This window comes from Falco biarmicus, chromosome 5 (assembly GCF_023638135.1).
Source record: "Falco biarmicus isolate bFalBia1 chromosome 5, bFalBia1.pri, whole genome shotgun sequence".
Lineage (NCBI taxonomy): Eukaryota > Metazoa > Chordata > Aves > Falconiformes > Falconidae > Falco > Falco biarmicus.
Genome location: NC_079292.1, coordinates 643,033 through 666,945, shown reverse-complemented (window position 1 = coordinate 666,945; position 23,913 = coordinate 643,033). Strand labels below are relative to the sequence as shown.

At 40.2% G+C, this 23,913-nt stretch overlaps 1 protein-coding gene across 3 annotated transcripts in view; it reads right to left on the bottom strand.

Moving 5' to 3' along the window:
- Nucleotides 1–599: 599 nt before the first annotated feature.
- The window catches only part of PRKAR2B (protein kinase cAMP-dependent type II regulatory subunit beta), a 92,221-nt gene continuing 68,907 nt past the window's right edge, over nucleotides 600–23,913 (bottom strand). For 2 of the 3 annotated variants that reach the window (XM_056341376.1, XM_056341377.1), the window contains exons 5-11: nucleotides 9,776–9,882; nucleotides 7,477–7,630; nucleotides 6,103–6,204; nucleotides 5,429–5,503; nucleotides 4,581–4,646; nucleotides 4,273–4,411; nucleotides 600–2,776 (exon numbers count right to left, since the gene is read on the bottom strand). In XM_056341376.1, coding sequence (XP_056197351.1) covers nucleotides 2,643–2,776; nucleotides 4,273–4,411; nucleotides 4,581–4,646; nucleotides 5,429–5,503; nucleotides 6,103–6,204; nucleotides 7,477–7,630; nucleotides 9,776–9,882 — 777 coding nt within the window. In that variant the 3' untranslated portion in view covers nucleotides 600–2,642. The remainder of the gene's footprint in view (nucleotides 2,777–4,272; nucleotides 4,412–4,580; nucleotides 4,647–5,428; nucleotides 5,504–6,102; nucleotides 6,205–7,476; nucleotides 7,631–9,775; nucleotides 9,883–23,913) is intronic. The other variant, XM_056341378.1, reaches the window with a different exon arrangement.

The following is a 23,913-nucleotide window of genomic DNA, read 5'->3' as shown; positions in this document are numbered from 1 at the left end:
TTGTTTAAAATTATTAGAACTATCTACCTTTTGGCAAGGTGGTTAAAAATCAGTGACTTGGTATGATTTCCTTCTTAGGATGAGCACTTGCCACATTTATGACACTGAGAGTAGCACATTTGAAGTGCACATATGAACACATCCAGGAGAAATCCCAAGTGTGACTGACGAAGGATATAATGATTTGGACAAAACTTACAAACTGATAATTTTACTGTTGCTTAACTCCCCACCCGCCCCCACCCCCCAATTCACCAACAAAAAAAATTCGAGAAGTCATCCAGTCCCCAAAAGCAACACATTAAAACTGCTGCAACATGAAGCTGTACCTGGCACTCAAAAAATCCAATGTCTCTAATTATCTTAAATTTTTCACCCTGCAGCTTCTCCCCAGCTATAAATTATAAGCAAGTCATCAAATCCAAAGTAGCTACAACAATTACCACACCAATCTATTCTGAGCAGACGGAGCATCCACATAACATCATTTATGGAAATCAACATGGAAGTGCTAAGAATTATGAATGTTTTAATAAATGAATATAATTAGGTTACTTGTAACTTTATGATAATGGAATTAAAACACAACAATATCAATAAACATTTTTATATATAAAAGTGTTGTTTATTGTAAGGAAACTTTAAATATAACCAACAATATTGAAAATATCATGACTGGCATTTATGGCCTTGATTGTAGTTTACTGCCATACAAGTAATTTCTAGCATTTTTCTTAATCACATCAAGCTAGTGCAAAATATAGGTAGCTTTTAGAGATTAAGCATACAGAATGACAAGAGTATAGATTTTGGTTACCTGATATTTCCTTCTAGTATAACAGGCTTCTCTTTTTTTTTCCATAAATCAAAAGTACAAAGGCAAGTTATCATATGTGCAATTATTCGTACCAGGTTTCTAGGTAAAAAAAAATGACATTTATAAATTTTGCTCAGATTGTATTTTGTTAGGAATCTGACTTATAATTTATACCATACTTTATGATATAAATTATATATTTTTATCATATTATATAATCATGATTTCATATACAGGTATGATTATATAAATTGTCAGAACATCTCACTAACTATAGGATAATAATTACATCAACATACACAAATATATGGCAATAGAAAAGTCATTATCTAAGAAGGAAAGATGTTACAATTCAGGTGTTTGGAACAGGGCACAAGCAGCCTTCCTACAATTCTTGTATCATTTTGGCAGAACTACTGCTGATCGTCATTATGTGCACTAGCTTTCCATGTACATCCACAGGTAGGTCAGTAAGCAGTATTAAAATTGGATTGGGCCTGAAATCCAGCCACAGACCCTTGTAAGCAATGAGCCCTGTGCTCCTAATTAAGATGATACTCTCTCTCCTCAGTCTCAGAAGGTATCCCATGCTATTATGGCTAAAAAGATGATAGTAATTTATGATGACCTACAGGATTTTGAAAGCATGACATGTTAGCTTTAACAATGACATACTTTCCAGAGTTGTGCAAAGCTTTTGAAGTATTGATCTTTCAAATTAAAAGTATTTTTGCACTTCCTGATAAGGATTTTTCAAGGACAAGCTTAGTTTAGCATGGCTTTCAACATCAAATCACTTCAGTAACTGAATCTGGTCTTTGACAGCTAACATTAGACTGCAAGAAGAGAGATATACAGAGATCATGTCATTTGAAATAGGTATAAGATTTAACAGATAAAAAAGGTGAGATCTAAAAAAAATTAACTAGAGAACAAGCATAGATAGAGACAAAATGCATAAATATAAAACAAGGGAGAAGGAAAACAATATAGGTTATGTATGATTAGGTAGAACATGACAATGACCTATACCTTTGCTTTTAAAGCATTAAGGTTAATTTGTCAGCTGTCCTAATTCTAGACTGTACAGAATATATGTAACCAATAAAAAATGCAGTTTATTGCAAAAATATACAAGTCCTCTGAATTGCATAAGATATTACAATGTCGTGCTGAAACATGACATATTAAACAAAGAGGACTTTAAAACAAATTACAATATGTTAAAAATCAGATTTGGGTCATGAGTGTTACACAAAATGCATTGTCATGCTTTATCTTACGATTAGTCTGTGATTCACTACATCTGTGATAAATGCAACATAAAATCATGACAACTGTAATAGTCAGAAAGTAATATCTACTGTATATCTTCTGTATTAATACATATAAACACTTTGTGTGCACTAATACTTTCAACATATCACATTCAAACTAACAGTCTTTCCAGAAAAGTTGTAACCTTTTTGAAGAACAGAAGCTGGTTTAACAAGTTCATCGCATGTGGGTTTTTTTGAAATCTACTCTTTAAGGAAATGCTGTGGTAAAGGACTTGATTTTCAAAGGTGCTGTGCTAATACAGGTCATCTTAATGCCAGATGGAACCATCAATGCTAAGCACTTTTAAAAATCAAGCCCACAATTTATTAAATTCCTATTTTGTTTACTAGTATTTCCACTGTAATAAGTCAAAAAAATACCCCCAAACCCACCCTTAAAATCACAGAAAATGCTTGGCATCTATAGGAAGAGAGACAATTTCTCAGTGGACTAACCACTACTGTGCTATATTCTCATAACAGATCTTGTTGCTCCAATGTTTAGTTCATGCACTGGGATCGGCAATGTCCATGTTTGTTCCAAACAGAGCAACTAGCTGCTCTTCATAGTTTGCAATGTTTCTTTTCAGAATTTCCATACAAGGTCCCAAAAGCCTTTCAAATGCCTGCACATCCATAACTAAGATAAAAGGGGAGAGAAAGAGAAAGAATATAACGTGCTTGTCAGTTGCAGACACTAATCTTGGTGTTCATGACATTCCAATGTAAAATTTTAAACGATAACAGGACAGATACTACTGAGGCATGTACTTGTTTGCACAGAAGAGAACCACCTATCATAGCAAAACCAAGATCAACCAACACATTGCTGTCTTGAAACTTCATAAACAAACTTAGAATTTCCTGTGTTTCTTACTTTGAAAATATATTCATATTAAGATTTCTGTCACCCAAGACCTGCTGAAGAAGTCTGGAGAGGCCTGGATTCTCCCGCAAAGTACCCTTGAGATTTCACAAAAAAAACCAAAAAAAACACCACACCCTTTGCTGATGTTGTTGGCTCTATTTGGGGTCTAACTTAGTGTATTTCCTTACTATTTCTTCTTGCTTACATCCACAGTGGAAACTGTAATACATATTTATTTCTCAGCAAATGTACAAAAGGCTGGAGGTTGTCATTCACATGCAATGTCAATGTATAGCCAACCAGAATATTCTCTTTACCTTATTACATAATGTTATCCTCTACAGTTCTAGCCTATAGGCCAGGAAGGAAACTTCATACTTCAGCCAGCTTCCAAACTGGTGGCCTAGTTTCCTGGGCTCCTGAGAAAAGGTCAAGATCTCTGCTGTTTGGGAAGTGCCAGAGATCTTCGTGACTCACCCATACTGGGTAATGACACCCTTACTCACCGCGGCCTCTTACTCTTTCCTACCATCTTTGATCTTGTATTGCCCCATCATCTGTGTTTGGAGATGAGGATTTTAAAAATAATACCTTTTTAAGTAAGTGAGAAACTTTTTGGTTACTGGCTTGGCAATCAAGCTGTCAATCAAGAATGCCAAATCCATCTTTGCAGTTTACAGCTTTCCCATAATTATATACAAATATTTAGGAGCTAAACTTCAGACCATGAAAAGCAATGGATGCAAAGGGTTGTCCATGAGCCCAGCTCTTACAGTTCTTGCTCTTCCTGTGCCTGAGACTACAGTGTGACAGAATGATTAAATTGATGGCTAGTGAAGACAAAGGCTTTGTTAAAGCTTAAGTTATGGTGATAAATAGGTCAGGATTTTTGCCACAGTTTTTTCTTGGATGAGGGTCAGCCTACTGAGAAAAGAAATTCTTCATCTTTCTGCAGAGCATTAGACATTTATCTGATAGCTATAAACGGTTTGCAGCAATACTCTGTACTGTCCTAACCCAATTTTTACTTCCATGTGATCAGAGAAATGTTGGAGAATTAGTGTTTAATACCAGTTATCAATTGCAAATAATTTCTGCAGATGAATAATGTAAATAGGAATACACAGTAACAGATGATGTACTTAAACAGTCTTATCTGGGTAAATGTAATTAAATCCTGCATTCTGGAGGAAGACAGAGTTCACAATAAAAACCACCAGAGATTATTTATCTTTTTCTATTAGATATAAAATATTATCGAACAATACCTAAACATTTGACAGTGCCAAGAGCAAATGCAGAAGCGGCTCGTGGTTTGTTAGTTACAAGAGCAAGTTCTCCAAAATATTGTCCTCTCGAGCATCGAGCTATTTCAACTGCTCCGTTCTCTTCTACATCTTGTTTACCCTGAAATACCACGTGAAAAAAAGAAAGGAAGAGAGAGAACAAGAGAGAGAGAGACGCTGAACACAGGACTGGATAAGCAAAATCAGTACCAATGGTAGCATAGTTGCGTAACACTTAGAATACATCAAGATTTTTAGAAAAAACCATTCTGTGGTTTATGGATGTTTACCTTCCTTGTCATTATAATCCTTACTTCTCCTGATTCCACAATGAAGAAAGAATCAGCCAAGTCACCCTGTAGAAGACGACGACAAATAAAATTAAAAAAGAAGTAAGTAAAGGAAATGTGAAACTTCCTTTTTAGTTTCATGGTAAAATTAAAATATTTGAGCCAGTGCCTTGAAGCTCATCTTTTTGATACCTGTTGCAAAATAAATAACTTTTAATGTGAAAACCATATTCTAGGCACATAATCAAAACTTCTATACAGAACTGACAGCAAGGCCTTTTCATGAAAAGACACAGCTGACTGTGCCTTATACAAAAAGCAGAGAAAAACAGTAATATGGAAGATTTTAGGATCCTTACTCCTGTTTCTCCACCTTTGTATTCCTTTCAAATTATTTCCCTTACAGAGTTTCCAGTATAAAAAGCATCCAAGGGCTATCTAATATCCAATAACTACTTTGGAGCAAGACAGTCTCCACTGCCTACCCTTAAGAGTTTACCTCTGCATTCTTCTTCAAAAGATTATATTTTAACAATTTTAACAATTTAACCAAGGTAAGTCTTCAGTGCTCCTTATTGGAACCAATCATTCTTTTATATACTTCGAATTTCTAAGCATAAGAAAAACATTGACTCCTTAATTCATACCAAGAAAGAGAGATGTTTTCCAAAGGACCATAAGTGAAAAATTAGTTCTGAAACAAAATGATCACCCCTCTTAGATGCAAGATTCATTGGTTTGGTTTCATCTGAGAAAGAAAAATAGTTTAAAAGTATGTATTGTCTATAGACAACATTGTAATTGTTACCTATTGGAAAGGAAAAACTAAAACTAGAAATAAACCATACCTGAGCAATGATTTGTTCTCCATCTTTGTACACTTTGGTGCCAATCACATCAACCACTTTTAAACGTTCAGATACCTTCATTTAAAAAAAGAAAATGTAAGAAATATTTGGTTACCTTACAATATTTTATATTCAGAAATCCCTTTCATATTTCCTTTCATGAATCTTTGCACAGAATAGTCTATCATTATTCTCCTGTTTTGATAACCATTAAAAAAAGGAAGAACTACTGAACATTGTTCCAGAGGGTATATTATAGTCTTAACAGCTAGACCTTTTGATAGAATTTCCATTTTTGTAAGAAGTCTATATATCCCAAGTCTTCAAAAATTATTTTCAGAAAAGCATGCATGTAAAATTGTAGCTGTTAAATGAAAATATTTTTATATTCCCTATGTCATTGTTTATTTTTATGGGCTAATAACTAGTAAAATCAAGCTTAAGAAAATTAAGGTAAAGGTAAAAAAAACCACAGGTGTTTTTTAAATACAATATTAACAATATTTTTTTATCCTGAAAATTAAGAAATATAAAAAATATGGTCTTGTTCCAAAACAAAAGTATACAAACTTTTATTGTGGAGAAAATCTGAATTCCAAATGTAACCTTGCAAAAGCAGAATCTTAGTAGGTATCTCTGATACAGCCATTAAAATAAAGCAATACAAATCTTACTTCTAAAGATTTCAGGAACGGCAATGACTCAATGAAATTTTCATACATTCTTCTCTTTTTGGCATTATTTTTTACAATGATTCTTCGGAATGTTACCCTGTCCTGTAAACACAAAGAGAAAATGAGAGTTTGTTAACAGAAAATGCATGTGTCATAGAAAATACTTCAGAAGTGGCTGAATACGCTCAAATTACCCAATTTTAGTCACTCAGCGTAGCCACCAAACTAGCTGGGTAGTCTCCCCATGCAGTCAGTTGAGAAAGACTCCTCTAAAGGTCAATCAAAAGCTCCTAAAGTAAACTCCTTACCTGATTCACATTGTTGAAAAGCTCTGCTCTTAGAATACATACACAGTTTACTTACAGAGGGTATAGAATTTACCTTAGACAGGTTGGCTAAATGATGAACGCTGAGTGGGTAACTTAAGATATTTAAGAAATCCTCAATATTTAAATATTTAATTTACAAATTTTATTCATCATTCTGAGTCCCATACATATCACTATGTACTCAAAGAGGTTTTTATATTATACAAACAGAACCAAAATACATGGGTCTGGGTCTTAGGGCACAGTCCAATTTCTGCTGTTTTAGCAGAATAAGACTCATCGGTTCCCTAAACAGCCAGCTGGATGTTCTTTAGTATTTGGCAAACCAAGTAAAGCAGACAGATGGAAAAACTACACGTATACTGTTTCATTCTCTTAACTTCACATGACTGTGTCCTGGTGACAGAGGTAAAATGCTTTGCAAGCCTTCCCTGCCACAGATGGAATTTGCTGGCCGATACAACCCAATCCAATTTCAAGCCATTCTGGTAGTGTCCTAAACCCTGCCTTGATCCCTAAAGTCATGTGGATTAAGTTGGTGAAAAAACACACCTTTCGTTTCAACAGGGAAATGTTCTCTTGGGATTAGTCATTAGACTGATATGTACAACTTGAAGAAGATGGCTATCCCAGTTTCACCCTTCTGGTAAATTCTATTACTGTTGTCAAAGATCCAGATAGTGTAACACTGATAAATAACCTTGTATTTGAATCCTACTCTGGAACCAAAGGCATTTCCTATCAAGATGTGGGAAAATATTTTATATATGCGCCTAAGTAATTGTCAAGGGGTTTGCAGTTTGGGAAATTCTCATTAAAATAGAATAAAACAAAACAAAACAAAAAACAATCAGTGTTTTTTCAAGCCTTGGGTTTGCTTCTCAGATTCTGGAAAAAAGACAGTATTGCGTTTAGAGTTCTCACAATTTTCAAAATGAAACTTTCCAAAATTATAATTGATTTTTTTACTCTAATATAAAATATCAATGTGATTTATATAAAATAATTAAAACAAATAGTTTCATAAAACAAGTATTTCACTTACCAAACCCCAGATGGCACCAGGAGAGGTAGCTATAATTGTAGCTGCTCTGGGTGTATTGTACATTAAGGCTAACTCACCAAAACTTCCTCGGTTATCATAGGTTCCAACACACCTCCCAACACCATCACATTTTACATAAATATCATATGTACCTCTGTTAATAAAATATACAAATACAGTGAGAAAAATTCAGTCCTTTGCTAAGCAGCCTCTCACTATCTTTTTAATACCATGAATTCCAAAGACAAAGCATTTGAAATACATTCTCTTGTTTATATGATATTAAACACCTTGCAGAGACATCTTAATCACTTCCATAATAATAAAAATAGACCCTTTTTAAAGGGAAGGATAGGATTATTAGTTTTTACATTAACTCAGTTTAAAGATAGACTGGATGTACACTGATCTATTGATCACCAGAACTTATTAAAAATTAAGATCCAACTTAGTATCTGTTTCTCAACTTCATTTTAAACACACTTAAAATGAATGTAACAAGTCTTTGCAAAAATTGCTATGATATGATCACTGAAATAATAATACAAGTTATTTAACATTTAAAATATCTTAAAGTAGTAATTTATAACATAATAGAGGAGATGTAGGAAACAAAAGGTATGTATATGAAAAGTAACATAAGATTATGAAATAAAGATAAGTATTTATCTCATATATTGTGAAATTCTCCCCATCATTAAATTAATAACTTTTTTTTTTTTATTTGGGAGTGCAGTAAAATCTGGTATCTTGTAAAACATGACACAGCCATTGATGCTGAGACATCATTTTGTTCAGTGTTAAATACTTGTATGGTATGTGCTGATAAACCATGTGAATGTAATGCAAAAATCTGTACAATGATTTCATTGCTAAGGGACTTCAGAGGTGATTCACTGCTCCTAAAAACTGCGAGGCTGACAGAATACTGTGAAGTCCCTGCAGCATTTTGGATAAGAGATGACAAACTGTAACCTCACAAAGCTGAACAACTGACTCTTCAGCAGAGAATCCTGGCACACTTCTACAGTCTTCTGATTGAATATTTCAGTTGGAGGGGACCTACAGCGGTCATCTAGTCCAGCTGCCTGACCAGTTCAGGGCTGTCCAAAACCTAAAGCATGTTATTACGGACACTGTCCAAATGCCTCTTCAACACTGACAGGCTTGGGGCATCAACCACCTCTCCAGGAAGCCTGTCCCAGGGTTTGACCACCCTCTCAGTAAAGAAAAGCTTCCTAATGTCAAGTCTGAACCTCCCCTGGCACGGCTTTGGACCATTCCCACGTGTCCTCTCGCTGGATCCCAGGGAGAAGCGCTCAGCGCCTCCCTCTCCACCTCCCCGTCCCCGGGGAGCTGTAGGGAGCAATGAGGTCGCCCCGCAGCCTCCTTTTCTCCAAACTAGACAAACCCAAAGTCCCTAGCCGCTCCCCACGGGACATGCCTTCCAGCCCTTTCACCAGCTTTGTTGCCCTCCTCTGGGCACATTCCAGTAACTCGACGTCCTTCTGAAATTGTGGGGCCCAGAACCGCACACAGTAGTCAAGGGGAGGCTGCACCCATGCTAAATACAGTGGGCTAATCACCTCTTTTGACTGGCTGGTTATACCGATCTACACTGACCAAAACCTTCTGCATTTCTTTTAGAGTTCTAGCATAATATTTCTTTCAGACACTTGCAGAAATCACCGTGTTAGCCTATAACTAAAGGTTCAAATAAGAACAGATGTTTTGGGATGGCCTGGCTGAAGCCTGGTGCCGACAGACTAGTGAAGGATGCCAAAGTAAATGCTCTTCCTAACCCCCCCAGTTCGACATTAATCGATAACTGGGGTTTTACTGAGTTACCTGCTTTCCCCAGTACAGATCACCAAATGAAGAGTAATAACTCAGCAACTCAAAGTCTAACAATATTCATCTAAACATGAAAGTCTACAGACAGTATTGAAATGCAGTCAGATTTCAAATACTGAGTTATAAAACTTTTTCCATTGTGTTTTGTATTAGATGTCTTCCCATTAAAACAAACAAACAACAAACCAAACAAAAAACAAAAAACAGCTTTTGGGATGTAGCAATACATAAAGAGGACAGGAAAATATTTCCATACAAAAAATCTGCCTCCTTTCAAAAACCGCTCTCTGTAGCTCAGGCAGAGCCATACTGGTCCACATGCGTTCTGTTTCCTTTCCCCCATGCAAACATATGTAAGAGTTAAATACAAGTATGTAGAGAAATAGATTTTTTTAAGTCGACTTCTGCATAATACTTTGTGCTATAATAAGACACAGCGATTCACCTATCAATGACGTAGAAGTTGTCACCATCATCCCCTTGATCAATGACATGTTCCCCTCCTTCAACCAGCTTTTCAAACATCGCATCTAACACCTGAGACATCTGTTCCTATTTAAAAGGACACAAAGACAAGAAATTATCATCTGCTTAAAAATTTTACACTTCAAATTAACTAACTGTCCAGCTTCCCAATATGCAGATAAAAAATGTTCATGGGCAGAAAATATTCATGCTACAGAAGTGCATGGATCAATCAGAAAGACAGTTTTATTTAGTATTCAATGGTAGCTTTTTCCTCTTCCAGTGTTCAGAGCCCAGCTTACCTTCTTGTCCCTGTCAGTGATAACATAGATTTTGTCAGCAATACAAACTGCTCATGAGCATTCAAAGATAGAATGTCACCCTTCAAAACTGCAAATTACGCAGTTAAAAGAAAAAAAACGTATCCCTTATTGCCAACAATACACTTACCTGTTTTTGTCTTTAGAACTATTATACAGAATTTAAAGTTTCAAAATGATTGTAAAGTATTTTGAAAATCTAAGTTATACAATGTCTGCACAATGGTGGGATAGATGTAACCACGCAGGTCTGCAGTGCTTTGGCTGAGTAAGTAAATCCTGGACTCGCTGGAAAGTAGGAGTTTACACACAGCTATAAAACTAATTTGTTAATTTGAATGGAATAGGAATGTTTACAGAGAAATGTTAACAGACTAAAAAAATGTCATCATCTGAATTATGGCTGTCTAATAAGAAAACCAAATCACTAATTATATAATTTGACTTGTTTGGTGTAAATCTGCTAAAACTTAAACTATTCACATCTAAAAAACCAAACAGCTCACTGTGGATTAACAATATGAATCCTAAAAAGGTAACTTAATTTGAATTTTATTTTCAGTTTATAGAGCAATGTGCCTAGAATTCTCAGAACAAACACAAAATGATCCTCCACTTTTGGAAACTTATATTGGATTATATTGGAACAAGCAGGTTCTAGTGGAAACCATGGTAAGGAGAAGCCTGTAGATTTAGATCCCCGTGCATTTTACGCTGGTTCAGTCACTGAAAAGATGGATGGCATATGGATGGCATTTGTCTTTCCAAACAGGACCAGCCTAAGTCAGTCCTCTAGAGTCCTTCTGCAGCCCACGGACAGAGATAACTATACTTGCTAGCTCAGAATCATTCTCTAGAGGTTCCCCTTTTTTTCCTCTGATGACAGAGAGATCTACTGTACCTCACAGTTAGACACTTAATTTTTAGACATATAAAAGTAGGTGAAATGAATTCCATCCTTATTCTGCTGAATTTCTTCACATAGTCAAAGGTTTTAAAAATATTAGCAATACCTTGTTATCCAAGCCTTTCTAAAAAACAGAAGCTAAATACAATTTTACTTCACAGAGTTCACTGCGTGTAGGCACAAAGAACAACAGAATGGCAGCATCCATCCTCAGTACAGCTGCTCATGGTACAATACAGTAAGACATCATGCAGCCTACCTAGGCCAGCAAGGAATCACTTAACGATGTCTCTGTTTAGTACCTTTTTTAGTATAGACAGGTATGTATTTACAAAAAGGAAGGATCATGTCACTACCAGTGAATGGGCTAGAGTTCATTTCAGAGAATGAGAAATGCATCGGGGAATGCCATTGGAAGAGACTGAAAATTAGGTACAGGAGTTGCCTTTTAAAAACTTTCATGCTTAAATCAATAGGTAATATTGTTTCAGTCTTTTCAGTTCTCCCTATGTAAACTAAAAGGAACCCCTACAGAATCTGGTAAACTGACCTGATGTCTGTTAATTGGCTAAAACATTTGAAGCAGCAGGTTCCCTTCCCCTTGCTTTACATCTGAATTGGCAAGTGGCTCCCAAACCAACAGCCCTTGGCTGCCATTGGAAAACAAGGAAGAACATGCAGAACGCTCTGCATTTTATGGGAGGGTAGAGGGTACATGTTACCCTCTAAATGCAAGAAAAACGTTATCACATGGGTCCTGATCCTTTGAAATCAAAATACTCCCAAGACATCTTGAGAAGAAACGTTAAACTTTAAAAGATGGTTATTTGCTGTACTGAAGCAATAATACATATAGCTATATTCTTTGTTCAGCATGCTTCATCTCAGATTTCAGCTTAAAACATTTTCAATGTCATAATTATGAATGAAGCTCACCAAACCACAACTTTTCAGGTAGGTAAATTATGACTTTTTCAGACAACAGAGTAAAATTCACAAATATATGTGAATTCTAATAAAATACATTTTTAAAAATGTTTTAAACATTTGAGAGCTGTCTATTATCTGCTGAAGTACTGTACATGTATTTTAACTTTTTAAATTAAATTGCAACTAACTTAAAGACAACTGGTCCCTTTCCCAAAGCTTTCTATGTAAAATTAAGATAGAGCAGACTAAAATAACCAAACCAGGCACACGTTTTTTGCTTTTACCATGAGAATTACAAAACTTGCTTGCCAGGCTTGCTCTATGTGAATCCTCTTGATTCTCTGCCAGACTGAGGCTCAATTTACTGACACTCTCCATAGATACTTCGACAGGATAAAGATGGCTAATTTTAGAATTAAAAAGTAGATGTTATCATACACAGAATTAATTCTGGTATTTTATAAAACGGTGCCATCTGAAAGCTTTTCTTCCATAAAGCAGTTCCAGCTTTAAAAAAAAGCATAGAAAATGAAAACAGGAGGAGGGTTTTTTGTATGTGTTCGTAAATCTACTACGTGTAATGCTGTGGCAATCTGGTAATCAATATTCTAAAGAATGACGCTTTAAAAGCATTGTTAAGTTTCTAACAGAAATAAAATCTATAAATAATTTGAAGTATTAAGCATGTGTGTTGTGCAGTCTTTGTGACTTCTGCTAATACTTCACTATCTTAATACAGTTTTTTCAAATATAATAAAGCATCTATTTTTCTTAAGGATAATGCACTCTACAAATATAAAGAACCAAAACTAAAGTTTAAATTATTTGAAATTTGATTTTTTTATATAATGTTTATTTACATACTCCAATTAATACATGCAATGGATATTTTTTTCCCCATGCTAAATTGTGAAGCGTGTAAATGCTTCAAAGAACAAACATTTTTGAGAAAATTATGGGAATCTTGGGTTGTTGCCATGAAAGCACTCTTTGATCACCATCCTTTGTGATAAAGAAAATACTTTAACTCCCTTAAAAGTGAGGAGGCTGAGTGGGAAATCAGATTTTCTGAAAGACAATACAATACAAATTAGATTATCAAGATTTTCTTTTCTTAGAATGGTTTGTTGGAAGGGACTTTAAAGCTCATCTAGTTCCAACCCCCCCTGCCATGGGCAGGGACACCTGCCACCAGACCAGGTTGCTCCAAGCCCCATCCAGCCTGGCCTGGAACACTGCCAGGGATGGGGCAGCCACAGCTGCTCTGGGCAACCTGGTCTAGTGTCTCACCACCCACACAATAAAGAATTTCTTCCTAATATCTAATTTAAATCTATCTTCTTTCATTTTAAAGCTAATCCCCCTTGCCCTATCACTACATGCCCTTGTAAAAAGCCCCTCTCCAGCTTTCTTGTAGGCCCCTTTAGGTACTGAAGGCTGCTATAACGTCTTCCCAGAGCCTTCTCTTCTCCAGGCTGAACACCCAACTCTCTCAGTCTTTCTCTATAGGAGAGGTGCTCCAGCCCTCTGATCATCCTCATGCTCCTCCCTCTGGACTCACTCCAACAGGTCCATGCCCTTCTTAGGTTGGGGGCCCCAGAGCTGAACACAGTACTCCAGCTGGGGTCTCATGAGAGTAGAGAGGAGGAATCGCCTCCCTCGAGCTGCTGGCCATGCTTCTTTTAATGCAGCCCAGGATACAGTTGACTTTCTGGGCTGCAAGTGTGCATTGCCAGGCCGTGGTGAGCCAACCAACACCCCCAAGCCTTTCTCCTCAAGGCTGCTGTCAATCCGTTCCCTGCCCAGCCTGTATTTATGCTTGGGATCGTCCTGACCCACATGCAGGACCTTGCACTTGGCCTTGTTGAACTTCCCAAGGTTTGCACGGGCCCACCTCTCAAGCCTGTCAAGGTCCCTCTGGATGGCATCCCTTCCCTCCAGCGTGCTGACCACACCGCTCAGCTCGGTGTTGTCGGCAAACCTGCTGAGTGAGGGTGCACTCCATCACACTGTCCAGATCACCAACAAAGACATGCTTTTACAAAGATACTTTTCTTCCCTTGAAGTGTAGTTACTCAAAAAGTCTTTCTAACAATTCTACTATAATGACAGCATGATTTCACAAAATAATTTACTAGACAAGTGAATAAACATGTCATCATTACAGCTATCATTAGTGTCTCAATCACCCTTGCCTTCAAGTGTGGATTTAACTGCTGGGAAGCAGGAGTGGTGCAAAGGAGCATTAGCTCTCTTAACAGCATCAGCCAGCAAGATATATCCTCTAATATCACCTAAAGTGCAGATTATATGGTTTTCTTTCTGATCTTAGACTAAGATGGTACCTACCCTAGTTTTATACCTGCTTAAATGAACTGTGCTAGTAAAGTTCTTTTGCGTATTTAGACCAGTCAGAATCATAGACTACATCCATGAATTACAAATTCAACAGGACCAGAGGATGTACTGAAGCACTGACATGGTATAGTCTGGGCTGGTTTGCTCTTGGTGCAATTGGCAACACAGTTTTGGCTTGTGCCAGCTATCACTCCTACTGACAAACCCTGGTCACAGCTCGGAGGAATGCTTGAGCCAGGGCTTCTTCCCAGCAAAACCACCATGTTAGTTGCTTTGTCAGGTGAGGTTAGGAGGAGAAAAAGGTGCAAGACGATTTAGCTATACATATGTGTGTCATAATGCACTGCGTGGCCTCAGGGACAGGGAACATCCTCTGATCTAGTTTGTTGTTATTGATTACTGAAATGAATAAAAGTGACAAGAATGGAAAATGTCAAAATAATCTGCAGTCAGTCAAATTCTGCCTTTGGGCATACCCTTCTTAATTTCCTGGCAAACAAAATCTGTATTTCTAGTTAATCAAATGATGTTTTCCCTGTAATTAAAGGCTTCAAAATACTGAACTAAGGAAACATTTAATACAAAGGGCATGCAGCTATGACTGCTACCTAGTAAAACACAGGTAGCAGGGTATTCTTAGCTCTGCATAAATCAGCTCCACATCTCTCTGGGAAACCTGTTTGACCACTCTCGCAGTAGAAAAGACCCTTCTTATACTTTAACAGAATGTTTTGTATTTCAGTTTGTACACATTGTGTCTTATCCTGTCATGGTACCACTTGCGAGCAAGTCTGGTCAACAGATTGGTGCCTCCATCTGCTGTAGAAAGGTGGTCTTGTCCCTTCAGTGAACCCTTGAAAGATGCTGCCAAGCTCCTGTTTATCCTCCCTGATGATATGCAGTCCTTCTCAGGTCCTTCTGCAGTTCCTTCAGCTGGCAGCTCAGCACTGACCACAGCACATCTCCCATAGGTGAAGCTACCTTTGTCCCCCAGCCTTCAGGAGAGACACCCGTCCTCCCAGCAGCCTGAGACCAAGATGGTCACATCCTACCTCTGGACCTGGGTTGAAACCTCTAAACGTGCCATGGCTGGCTGGTCCACTGGGGAGCACTCCCTGTGGCCCATTATCACTGCCATTGCACCAGCCCTAGGAGCCCCATGCTGTCTTGCACAATTTCCAGTTCCCCTTCAAACTCCCATCTGTACAAACTACCTCAACTGCAAAGTCTCTCCTACTTTGCTCTCTTTGCAATGCTCCTGCAAGCTCTCTCTCCTCAATGGCAGTTACACAGATACTCTTCATCAATGTTGATGAGGAGCCTGATGCTTTCTGACAGTCTTCACACGCTAAGTATTCTAAACATTACACACTCATCACAAAGTAGTTCTCTCCTCTTTCCCTTATCCCATGGTAGTCACATGAACCCCTAGCACAGAAGCAGAACTTTAAAGTTAAAGAATACCTCTGGTACTTACCATGGTGCCTATGAACAGCACAGCACCTAAGCAGAGGTTTTATGAATCACTCTGTTAATGTATTAGGAAATATGTTATGTGCCTGAAGTGCTACTCAGATACCAGCTACCTTCATGAATCTCGGCCTGTGGTGATGCCCACATAGCAAGGTGTCTGCAAGCCTGATGTATTGTCATTTCATATTGTGCATGTTCACTATCAGTTACGAACAAAAGACATGACATGAGATTCAGAAGAACAAAGCCCCAGACAGGAATGACAACTGGTTTGTTTATCAAGGATAGCCCCCAGAACAGTGTCCGATTCCAGCTTTCTTGCATGGTTAGCTAAAAAAATGCAAATAATCACTCACAACTCTCCTAACATATACTTTGTATCACAAAGTACTGCCCTCCAGATGCATGTTGCATCATTTGAAAATAGTTAATTAGCCTCTATTTCTTTCAAGTCAACAAAACAAACATGGCAATTACATATCAAGGCAATTCCTTGGGGGAAATAAAAAATAATCAGATAATGGACAATGAGTATAACTAAAACTGCATTTTACTTTGTATATATTTCACACAGATTAAAAATCCACTCACTTGCATGCTCTTGCAAGACAGCATTTGATTCATTCATGAATGCTGGTAGACGATGTCTTTTGTAAATGTCAATGGCTCTTTTAACTACCAGGCTACCAAGTGATTTGCTACCACTGTGCCAGGTATGTGTAACTGTAATAGCAATTTATAAAGCTGTTGTGAGCTATTTTGTAAAGAAAGAAGAACAAAGTTCTCCATACTAAACTCAACCACTCAAAACACTGGGGCTTCTAAGAAGCATCAGTGTTCAAACTGCTCGTACACACTTTTGTTGTTTGACAAAGTGCAGTGACATCCTGAATCAATGAAGGCACTGTAGATAAAATGGAAAGTAGGACACTATCATCACTGGAAGTCATGACAATGACAAATGTAAAAAAATAACTTCGCAAAAATATCCCTCCCCATCATTGAAGAAAAGGTATTCAGGAGACAGAAGGCACAGCTGCACTTCTACAATTAAAATTATGTGGCTTCTGGCAGGAAACTGAGACAATCTTAATCTGGCATTTGAGAGGAGCTGGTAAACTCCACCTATTAGGCTGGATGCAGTAAGTACCTGAAGTATTGCATGATATTTTGGGATTCTATATGCCTGGGAATCCCCCAAAAGGATGAGTGTGCTGCTGGAGTGCTCCCTGGTAGACAGGAAATCTCAGTTAACTTCCCTTTTAGATGCAAGACACCCTGCACAATCTAAGCAGGCATGAGGCTGCCCTGCAATTCGGTACAATAGCAGTAACACGGCTTGCCTATCCCGTATGACTTGTAAAGCTTACAGCGCTCTGAGACACAACCATAAAACAATCATACAAACAAAGTGAATCCACAACTCTTCTATTGCCCCAACTGACTTCATAAACCACTTTATTCTTTACTCCTACAATCATTTCATTAAAATGAACAAGAATTAAAATGGTATCCTGTTGGCACCTTATTCTTACTTTGTGCAACATAAAATATCAACAAAGTAACAAGTAATGAAGTGGACAGAATACCAGAATAGGAAAGGAGACAGGGAGGGGGAGAGGGAGAGAGGGGGAGAGGGAGAGAGGGGGAGAGGGAGAGAGGGGGAGAGGGAGAGAGGGGGAGAGGGGGAGAGGGGGAGAGGGGGAGAGGGGGAGAGGGGGAGAGGGGGAGAGGGGGAGAGGGGGAGAGGGGGAGAGGGGGAGAGGGGGAGAGGGGGAGAGGGGGAGAGGGGGAGAGGGGGAGAGGGGGAGAGGGAGAGAGGGGGAGAGGGGGAGAGGGAGAGAGGGGGAGGGAGAGAGGGGGAGGGAGAGAGGGGGAGGGAGAGAGGGGGAGGGAGAGAGGGGGAGGGAGAGAGGGGGAGGGAGAGAGGGGGAGGGAGAGAGGGGGGGAGAGAGGGGGGGAGAGAGGGGGGAGAGAGGGGGGGGAGAGAGGGGGGGGAGAGAGGGGGGGGAGAGAGGGGGGGAGAGAGGGGGGGAGAGAGGGGGGGAGAGAGGGGGGGAGAGAGGGGGGGAGAGAGGGGGGAGAGAGGGGGGAGAGAGGGGGGGGAGAGAGGGGGGGGAGAGGGGGGGGAGAGGGGGGGGAGAGGGGGGGGAGAGAGGGGGGGGAGAGGGGGGGGGAGAGGGGGGGAGAGAGGGGGGGGAGAGAGGGGGGGGAGGGGGGGGAGAGAGGGGGGGGAGGGGGGGGGAGAGGGGGGGGGGAGAGAGGGGGGGGGAGAGAGGGGGGGAGAGAGGGGGGGAGAGGGGGGGAGAGAGGGGGGGAGAGAGGGGGGGAGAGAGGGGGGGAGAGAGGGGGGGGGAGAGAGGGGGGGAGAGAGGGGGGGAGGGGGGGGGGAGAGGGGGGGGAGAGAGGGGGGGGGAGAGAGGGGGGGGAGAGAGGGGGGGGGGGAGGGGGGGGAGGGGGGGGAGAGAGGGGGGGGAGAGAGGGGGGGGGAGAGAGGGGGGGGAGAGAGGGGGGGGAGAGAGGGGGGGAGAGAGGGGGGGAGAGAGGGGGGGAGAGAGGGGGGGAGAGAGGGGGGGGGAGAGGGGGGGGAGAGGGGGGGGGAGAGAGGGGGAGAGAGGGGGAGAGAGGGGGAGAGAGGGGGAGAGAGGGGGAGAGAGGGGAGAGAGGGGAGAGAGGGGAGAGAGGGGAGAGAGGGGGAGAGAGGGGGAGAGAGGGGGAGGGAGGGGGAGGGAGGGGGAGGGAGGGGGAGGGAGGGAAGGAAATTTGTAATCAGCAAGGAAAAGTAAATTACAGAATTCATGTCTACAGCTCCCCTCGTTTGTTTTTTCAGAACAAAACCGTGTACATATACTCCCCTGGAACTCTGATATAAATGTTAGCAGCACTACTGACCCAATTCAAAATGTTTAGCTCCCTTGTATGATATCCACTTGTAAACTAATCAAAAGGCATTCATTACTTCACTATCAAAGAATCCAATTTGTATTTTGATGTATAATCAATATTTTCAAGCAATATTTTTCTTGAGAATATACCTTAACCTTCCTCCACAGAATTATTTTAGCACTCTTGCCTCCCAAGTATCATGCATATGCCCATCAGTTAGGCTCAGTAACACTTCTCGTATTTTTTAACTAGACCTGTGAGCAAGTTCACTGATTCTTTTTAGTAGTTTACTAAAAAAGAGCAGAAATAATTCAGAGTTGCAAATAGCTTCCAAAACTTTTAAGCCAAAAGTGAAGGCACTTACATTGGGCAGCTCTTTTGCAGAACATCTTCAGTAACTGATTACAGAATCATAGAATCACTTACGTTGGAAATGACCTTTAAGATCATTGAGTCCAACCATGAACTTAACACTGCCAAGGCCACCACTAAACCGTGTCCCACATCTACATGTCTTTTAAATACCTCCAGGGATTGTGAATCAACACTTCCCTGGGCAGCCTGTTTCAATCCTTGACCACCCTTTCAGGGAAGAAATTTTTCCTAGTATCCGGCCTACATGTCCCCTGGTGCAACTTGAGGCTGTTTCTTCTCACCCTGTCACTTGTTGCTTGGGAGAAGAGACTGACTCCCATCTCACTACAACCTCCCTTTAAGTAGTTGTAGAGTGCAATAAGGTTTCCCCTGAGCCTCTTTTTCTCCAGCTCCCCCAGCCGCACCTCATAAGATTTGTGCCATAGCTGAGCTTTTCTGGACACGCTCCAGCACCTCAATGTCTTCCTTGCAGTGAGGGGCCCAAAACTGAACACAGAATTCAAGGTCCTGCCTCACCAGTGCCCGGTACAGGGTGAAGTACGCTTCCCTAGTCCTGCTGACCACACTATTTCTAACACAATAGGCAAGGTGGAGAGAATCCCTGTTTGCTAGATCTGTTGTAAGTATTAATTTTGCCTTAGGAAAAAACATGGGGATTAAGTGCAAGCCTGTTTGATTGGTAGCCCATTAGTTTGCAAAGAGTTTTCTGCCATCTTAGAGGGCAGAGTATTAATATATTCAGGCATTCTGTAGTCCTAATTCTTCACCAAAATGTAAGAGTATCATGTGTATCTTCTGTTAGTAGCACTTTGCAAGGAATGCTTTGGCCTTACGTATAAGAGTCCACTATTCATAAACCACAGTTGCATTATGCTTTCCTTCATCTTCCTTTGAGTTAATCAATTATAATTAGTTGATCAATATTTGTGTTCTCTTATAATAGTCCCCCAGGTGCATGAGTGCCAACATGCCCAGAAATTGCTCTTGCATATTTGTGAAGAATATGTATTAATTACTTTTGAGAAAAGGGTCAAGACCTATTTGAAATATTCTCTACAAGCATTAGCAGGGCAAAGCTGTCAAAAAAAAAAATTGTCCTGAAAGAGGACAGATGATCTAATACTGCTTGTGAATTTTAGTGAGAGAAAGGATTCAAACTTCAAGTGCAAGGGTGCGGCACAGCTTTGATGGTGCCAGTCCTCTGAGCCACCCAGCTACTCTGGTAATAGGTTCATCGTTTTTATAACTGCTGGCCTATGGGCCATAACAGCCAAACCAAAAAGCCTGTTGTTAATCAGCCCCAGCAAAGTTTCCTCTTAAAAGACAAAACCAAAATGGTAATTTCTCTGAATTGCACTGTAAAAAGGAAGTGGAGAAGACTGTGTTGGCCACTAGATGAGGAGCTGCTGTTAGTCCTCCCAGTGATAACAGTTAAGCTGAACAGACACAAAACCCAGTAATAGTGACTTGGGGCTTATCCTCAGTTATGGCCCAAGGCATCTGGTCATCATCTTGTTTTCGCCTTGCTGGCTTATACAAAGTGAAAGTGGAGGGGAAAGAGGGCATGCAGCTTCTGATTCCACTGCCAGTAACCTCCAGCACCTGGAGCACGAAGGAGAAGGGGTGTTAACATGCTTTGCGTGTGCATGCAGCCTGGCACACCATGGCAATCCTGGGAGAACAAAAGCAGTATTAGGATTTCTGGCAATGGTGTGGCAGGCAATTGAGACAAACGATAAACAAAACTGTGGTCTAATAGGAAGAGGTTTTTCTGTGAAAAAGAACAGGAACCAGTGCTTTAGAAGAGGAATGAGTTACTCTAACATAGATTAGATTAATAGCATGGGGAGAGAAAAACGAACGTCCAAATGTTCTCATTTCTAATTCACTCATCCACGTAGTTCTGCTTCTGAATTTTTTTATTATTCTTTCCTGACCTCCTCCTCTAAAAAGTAGCCAAAGAGCTCTGCAAAAACCTCCTTCCCTCATCTTGTTGCAAAAGTGCATGTTTCAATGCATAGTCTCTTCAAGTAATTTTTTTCAATAGTTACATACTAAAACTGATATTGAGTGACAGCAACCAGATGGGACCTGACCAAGACCCCAGAAAGGTGAAAAGAATGGTAACATACCAATTCTTTAAAAATACTTTGTATTTAAGGGAGTTAACTCAGGAGTGCCTTGCTGAAGTGACATTAGTTGACCAATTACATCCTCATCAACCCACAGAGTTAAAGGAAGTTTCAAGAAAATTCAAGTAACTTCACAGACTTTAAGGCATACAAAGTAAAAGAGGAAGGAAAGAGGGCATGCAGCTAGCTTCTGGTTACACTGCAGCATCTGGAGCACGAAGGAGAACATATCCCTCACAAGGGAAAGGCTGAGAGGGCTGTGACTGTTTAGCCTGGAGAAGACTGAGAAGGGATCTTAGCAGTGCATACAAATAACTTACAGGTGCGTGTCAAGAGGATGGGGCTAGGTGCTTTTCAGTGGTACCCAGCAACAGGACAAGGGGCAATGGGCACAAACTGCAACACTGGGAGTTCCTTCTGAATATGAGGAAAAAACCTCTTCACTTTGAGGGTGACCGAGCACTGGAACAGGCTGCCCAGAGAGGTTTGGAGTCTCTTTCTCTGGACATACTCAAAACCCACCTGCACATGATTCTGTGCAACCCGCTCTGGGTGAAGTTGCTTTAGCAGGGGTTGGACTAGATGATCTCCAGAGGTCCCTTCCAGCTCTGACCATTCTGTCATTCTGTGAATTTATAAGAGTTGACCTTTAAAGCATAGTGCACTGCTCAGGGAACTGTACCAGAGCTGTGTTCCTTTATACTATGCTACATTTTCAATCAGAGCCAATATGTGAAATACTGATATTTATAAATACGTATCCGTAAGTTTACATACCTGATATTCAAACACTGCTATCAGGTAAATGCAGACTCAAGACAGCATTGCGTGTGTTTAGAAAGTCCTAAGCTGTCTCAAAGTCTATCTTTTCGTCCTCTCTCTCATTTAGTCTCACATTCAAATGGTTCTGCTGTTTTTTACCTTTATGTGAAGACTCTTGTCTGTTCAGATGGACTCTTTAAGATGCTGAGCAGTATTGTAAGTCACCTTCCAACTACTGCAACATCTCTTTCTGCTTTAATAATGATACCCTTATCTTAGCCTCCCATTCGAATTAAAACACAGGGGTCAGGGTTTTAAGAAAATGTGACTCCATTTAGCATCATGTACTGAATGCAATTCTGATCATGTTCTAAGACACTTTGTTATACTGTGTTTCAGAGTGGTGTCCTATCTAGGAGTGGTGTTTGACACCTTGCCTAAAAAGGCCATCAGGGAAAAGCCATTAAGTACTTCACATTGTCTCTTCCCCTCTAACCCACTGACCTCTGAAACAAAGTTTTTCATACACAAAACTACAGCAGAAAGAGGCTGAAGTTCAATGCAAGAAAAAAAACAGGGGGAGTGGGAGACCCTGTCAATACACAGTTTGACTTTTGTTCCAGAGACTTTAGCTTTAGCAGCTGAAGATATTATGTCTCTATGAAATGAAAGAATTTTCTCGCTAATGCACCAGAGAGCAAACTGCAGCAGCTGACACCACGTGCACCTGTGCTGCAGGGTGGAGAAGCAGAGGTGAGGAAGAGAGCTGGGATAGGAACACTTAAATTACTGCAACTACAGCAGCAGAGCTCAAGTCACTGCCTAGCAGCAGAACAAGAAGGAGGAGTGGGAGAAGTCCCCTGGGGTCTACAGATTTTGACTTCACAGAAGAAGCAAGCCAGACTATCTTCAGAGCTCAGTAGCTTTCCAATGCCTTTTAAGGGTAAATTTATTATAATGAAAAACTCCTTTACAAAAATTACCTTATTCAGCTTTCCAGAACTCTGTCTGTGAAGGATTTAAAGCAGAAGGAAGTGTTCTTAATCCACTGGACAACCTGAATAAAGGGGGGTAAACAAGACCTCAGAGATCCCGGAAGTGGTTTTCAAGGCTTTGGATTGCAGAGCTCCGTGAGGGGAGAGCTCAACTAAGAAGTCTGCTAAAGGCCTGGAACAAACTGTGGGAACTATTAGCAATTACAAGTAACTGATTCAGAAGCAAAAAGAAAAAGGAGTTCAAAACTTCAAGGGGATATGGTATCAAGACAGCAGCACAGTCCTGAGAAGACCTCCACAAACAGGGGAAGCAATCTCTCAGTATTCCTTGGAAGAGTTTTATCAAGCACCCACACTGGACCAGTTTAATGCTTTATATCTACACAGCATGATGATATAGGTGACAGAAAGCCAACAGATCCCTGGTCCTGCAGACCAAGTAGCTGATGACTATTTAATAGACAGAAGATCTAGTTCTCACTGGAAGGGAAAGCAGATCTCATCCAGAGGACTGATGCTATAAGCAGATACTACCAAGAAACTGTGTAAAGCCAGAATCAGGAAAGCAGTAGGTCAAAATTAACATCACAGCAGACTCTAGGAGCACATGACAATCCATTGGGTCACAGGGCTCATAAGAGAGAAATGCTCAGACAGTAACCAAGGGGGGACTGACAAAATGCTATTGGCAGGCTGATGTAATGATGGTCCAGCCAAGTGGAAGCCAAGACACAGCACCAAGAAGGAAAACATATAATAAAGGAATTCCACACCCAGAGCAGATGCCCATAAACCACTTTGTATCCCTGAATTTAAGCAGAAGAAGAATTCACGACCAGGGGGAACAAATGTTTGGGTGAACTTAGCTTGAACAAGTATAGTGGAACTATATACAGTATAACTAACTACCCATTAAACACAAAGCATGAAGGAGTGAGTTAGAAAATCTTCTGTATCAGGATCCCAAGTGTCCCAAGAAT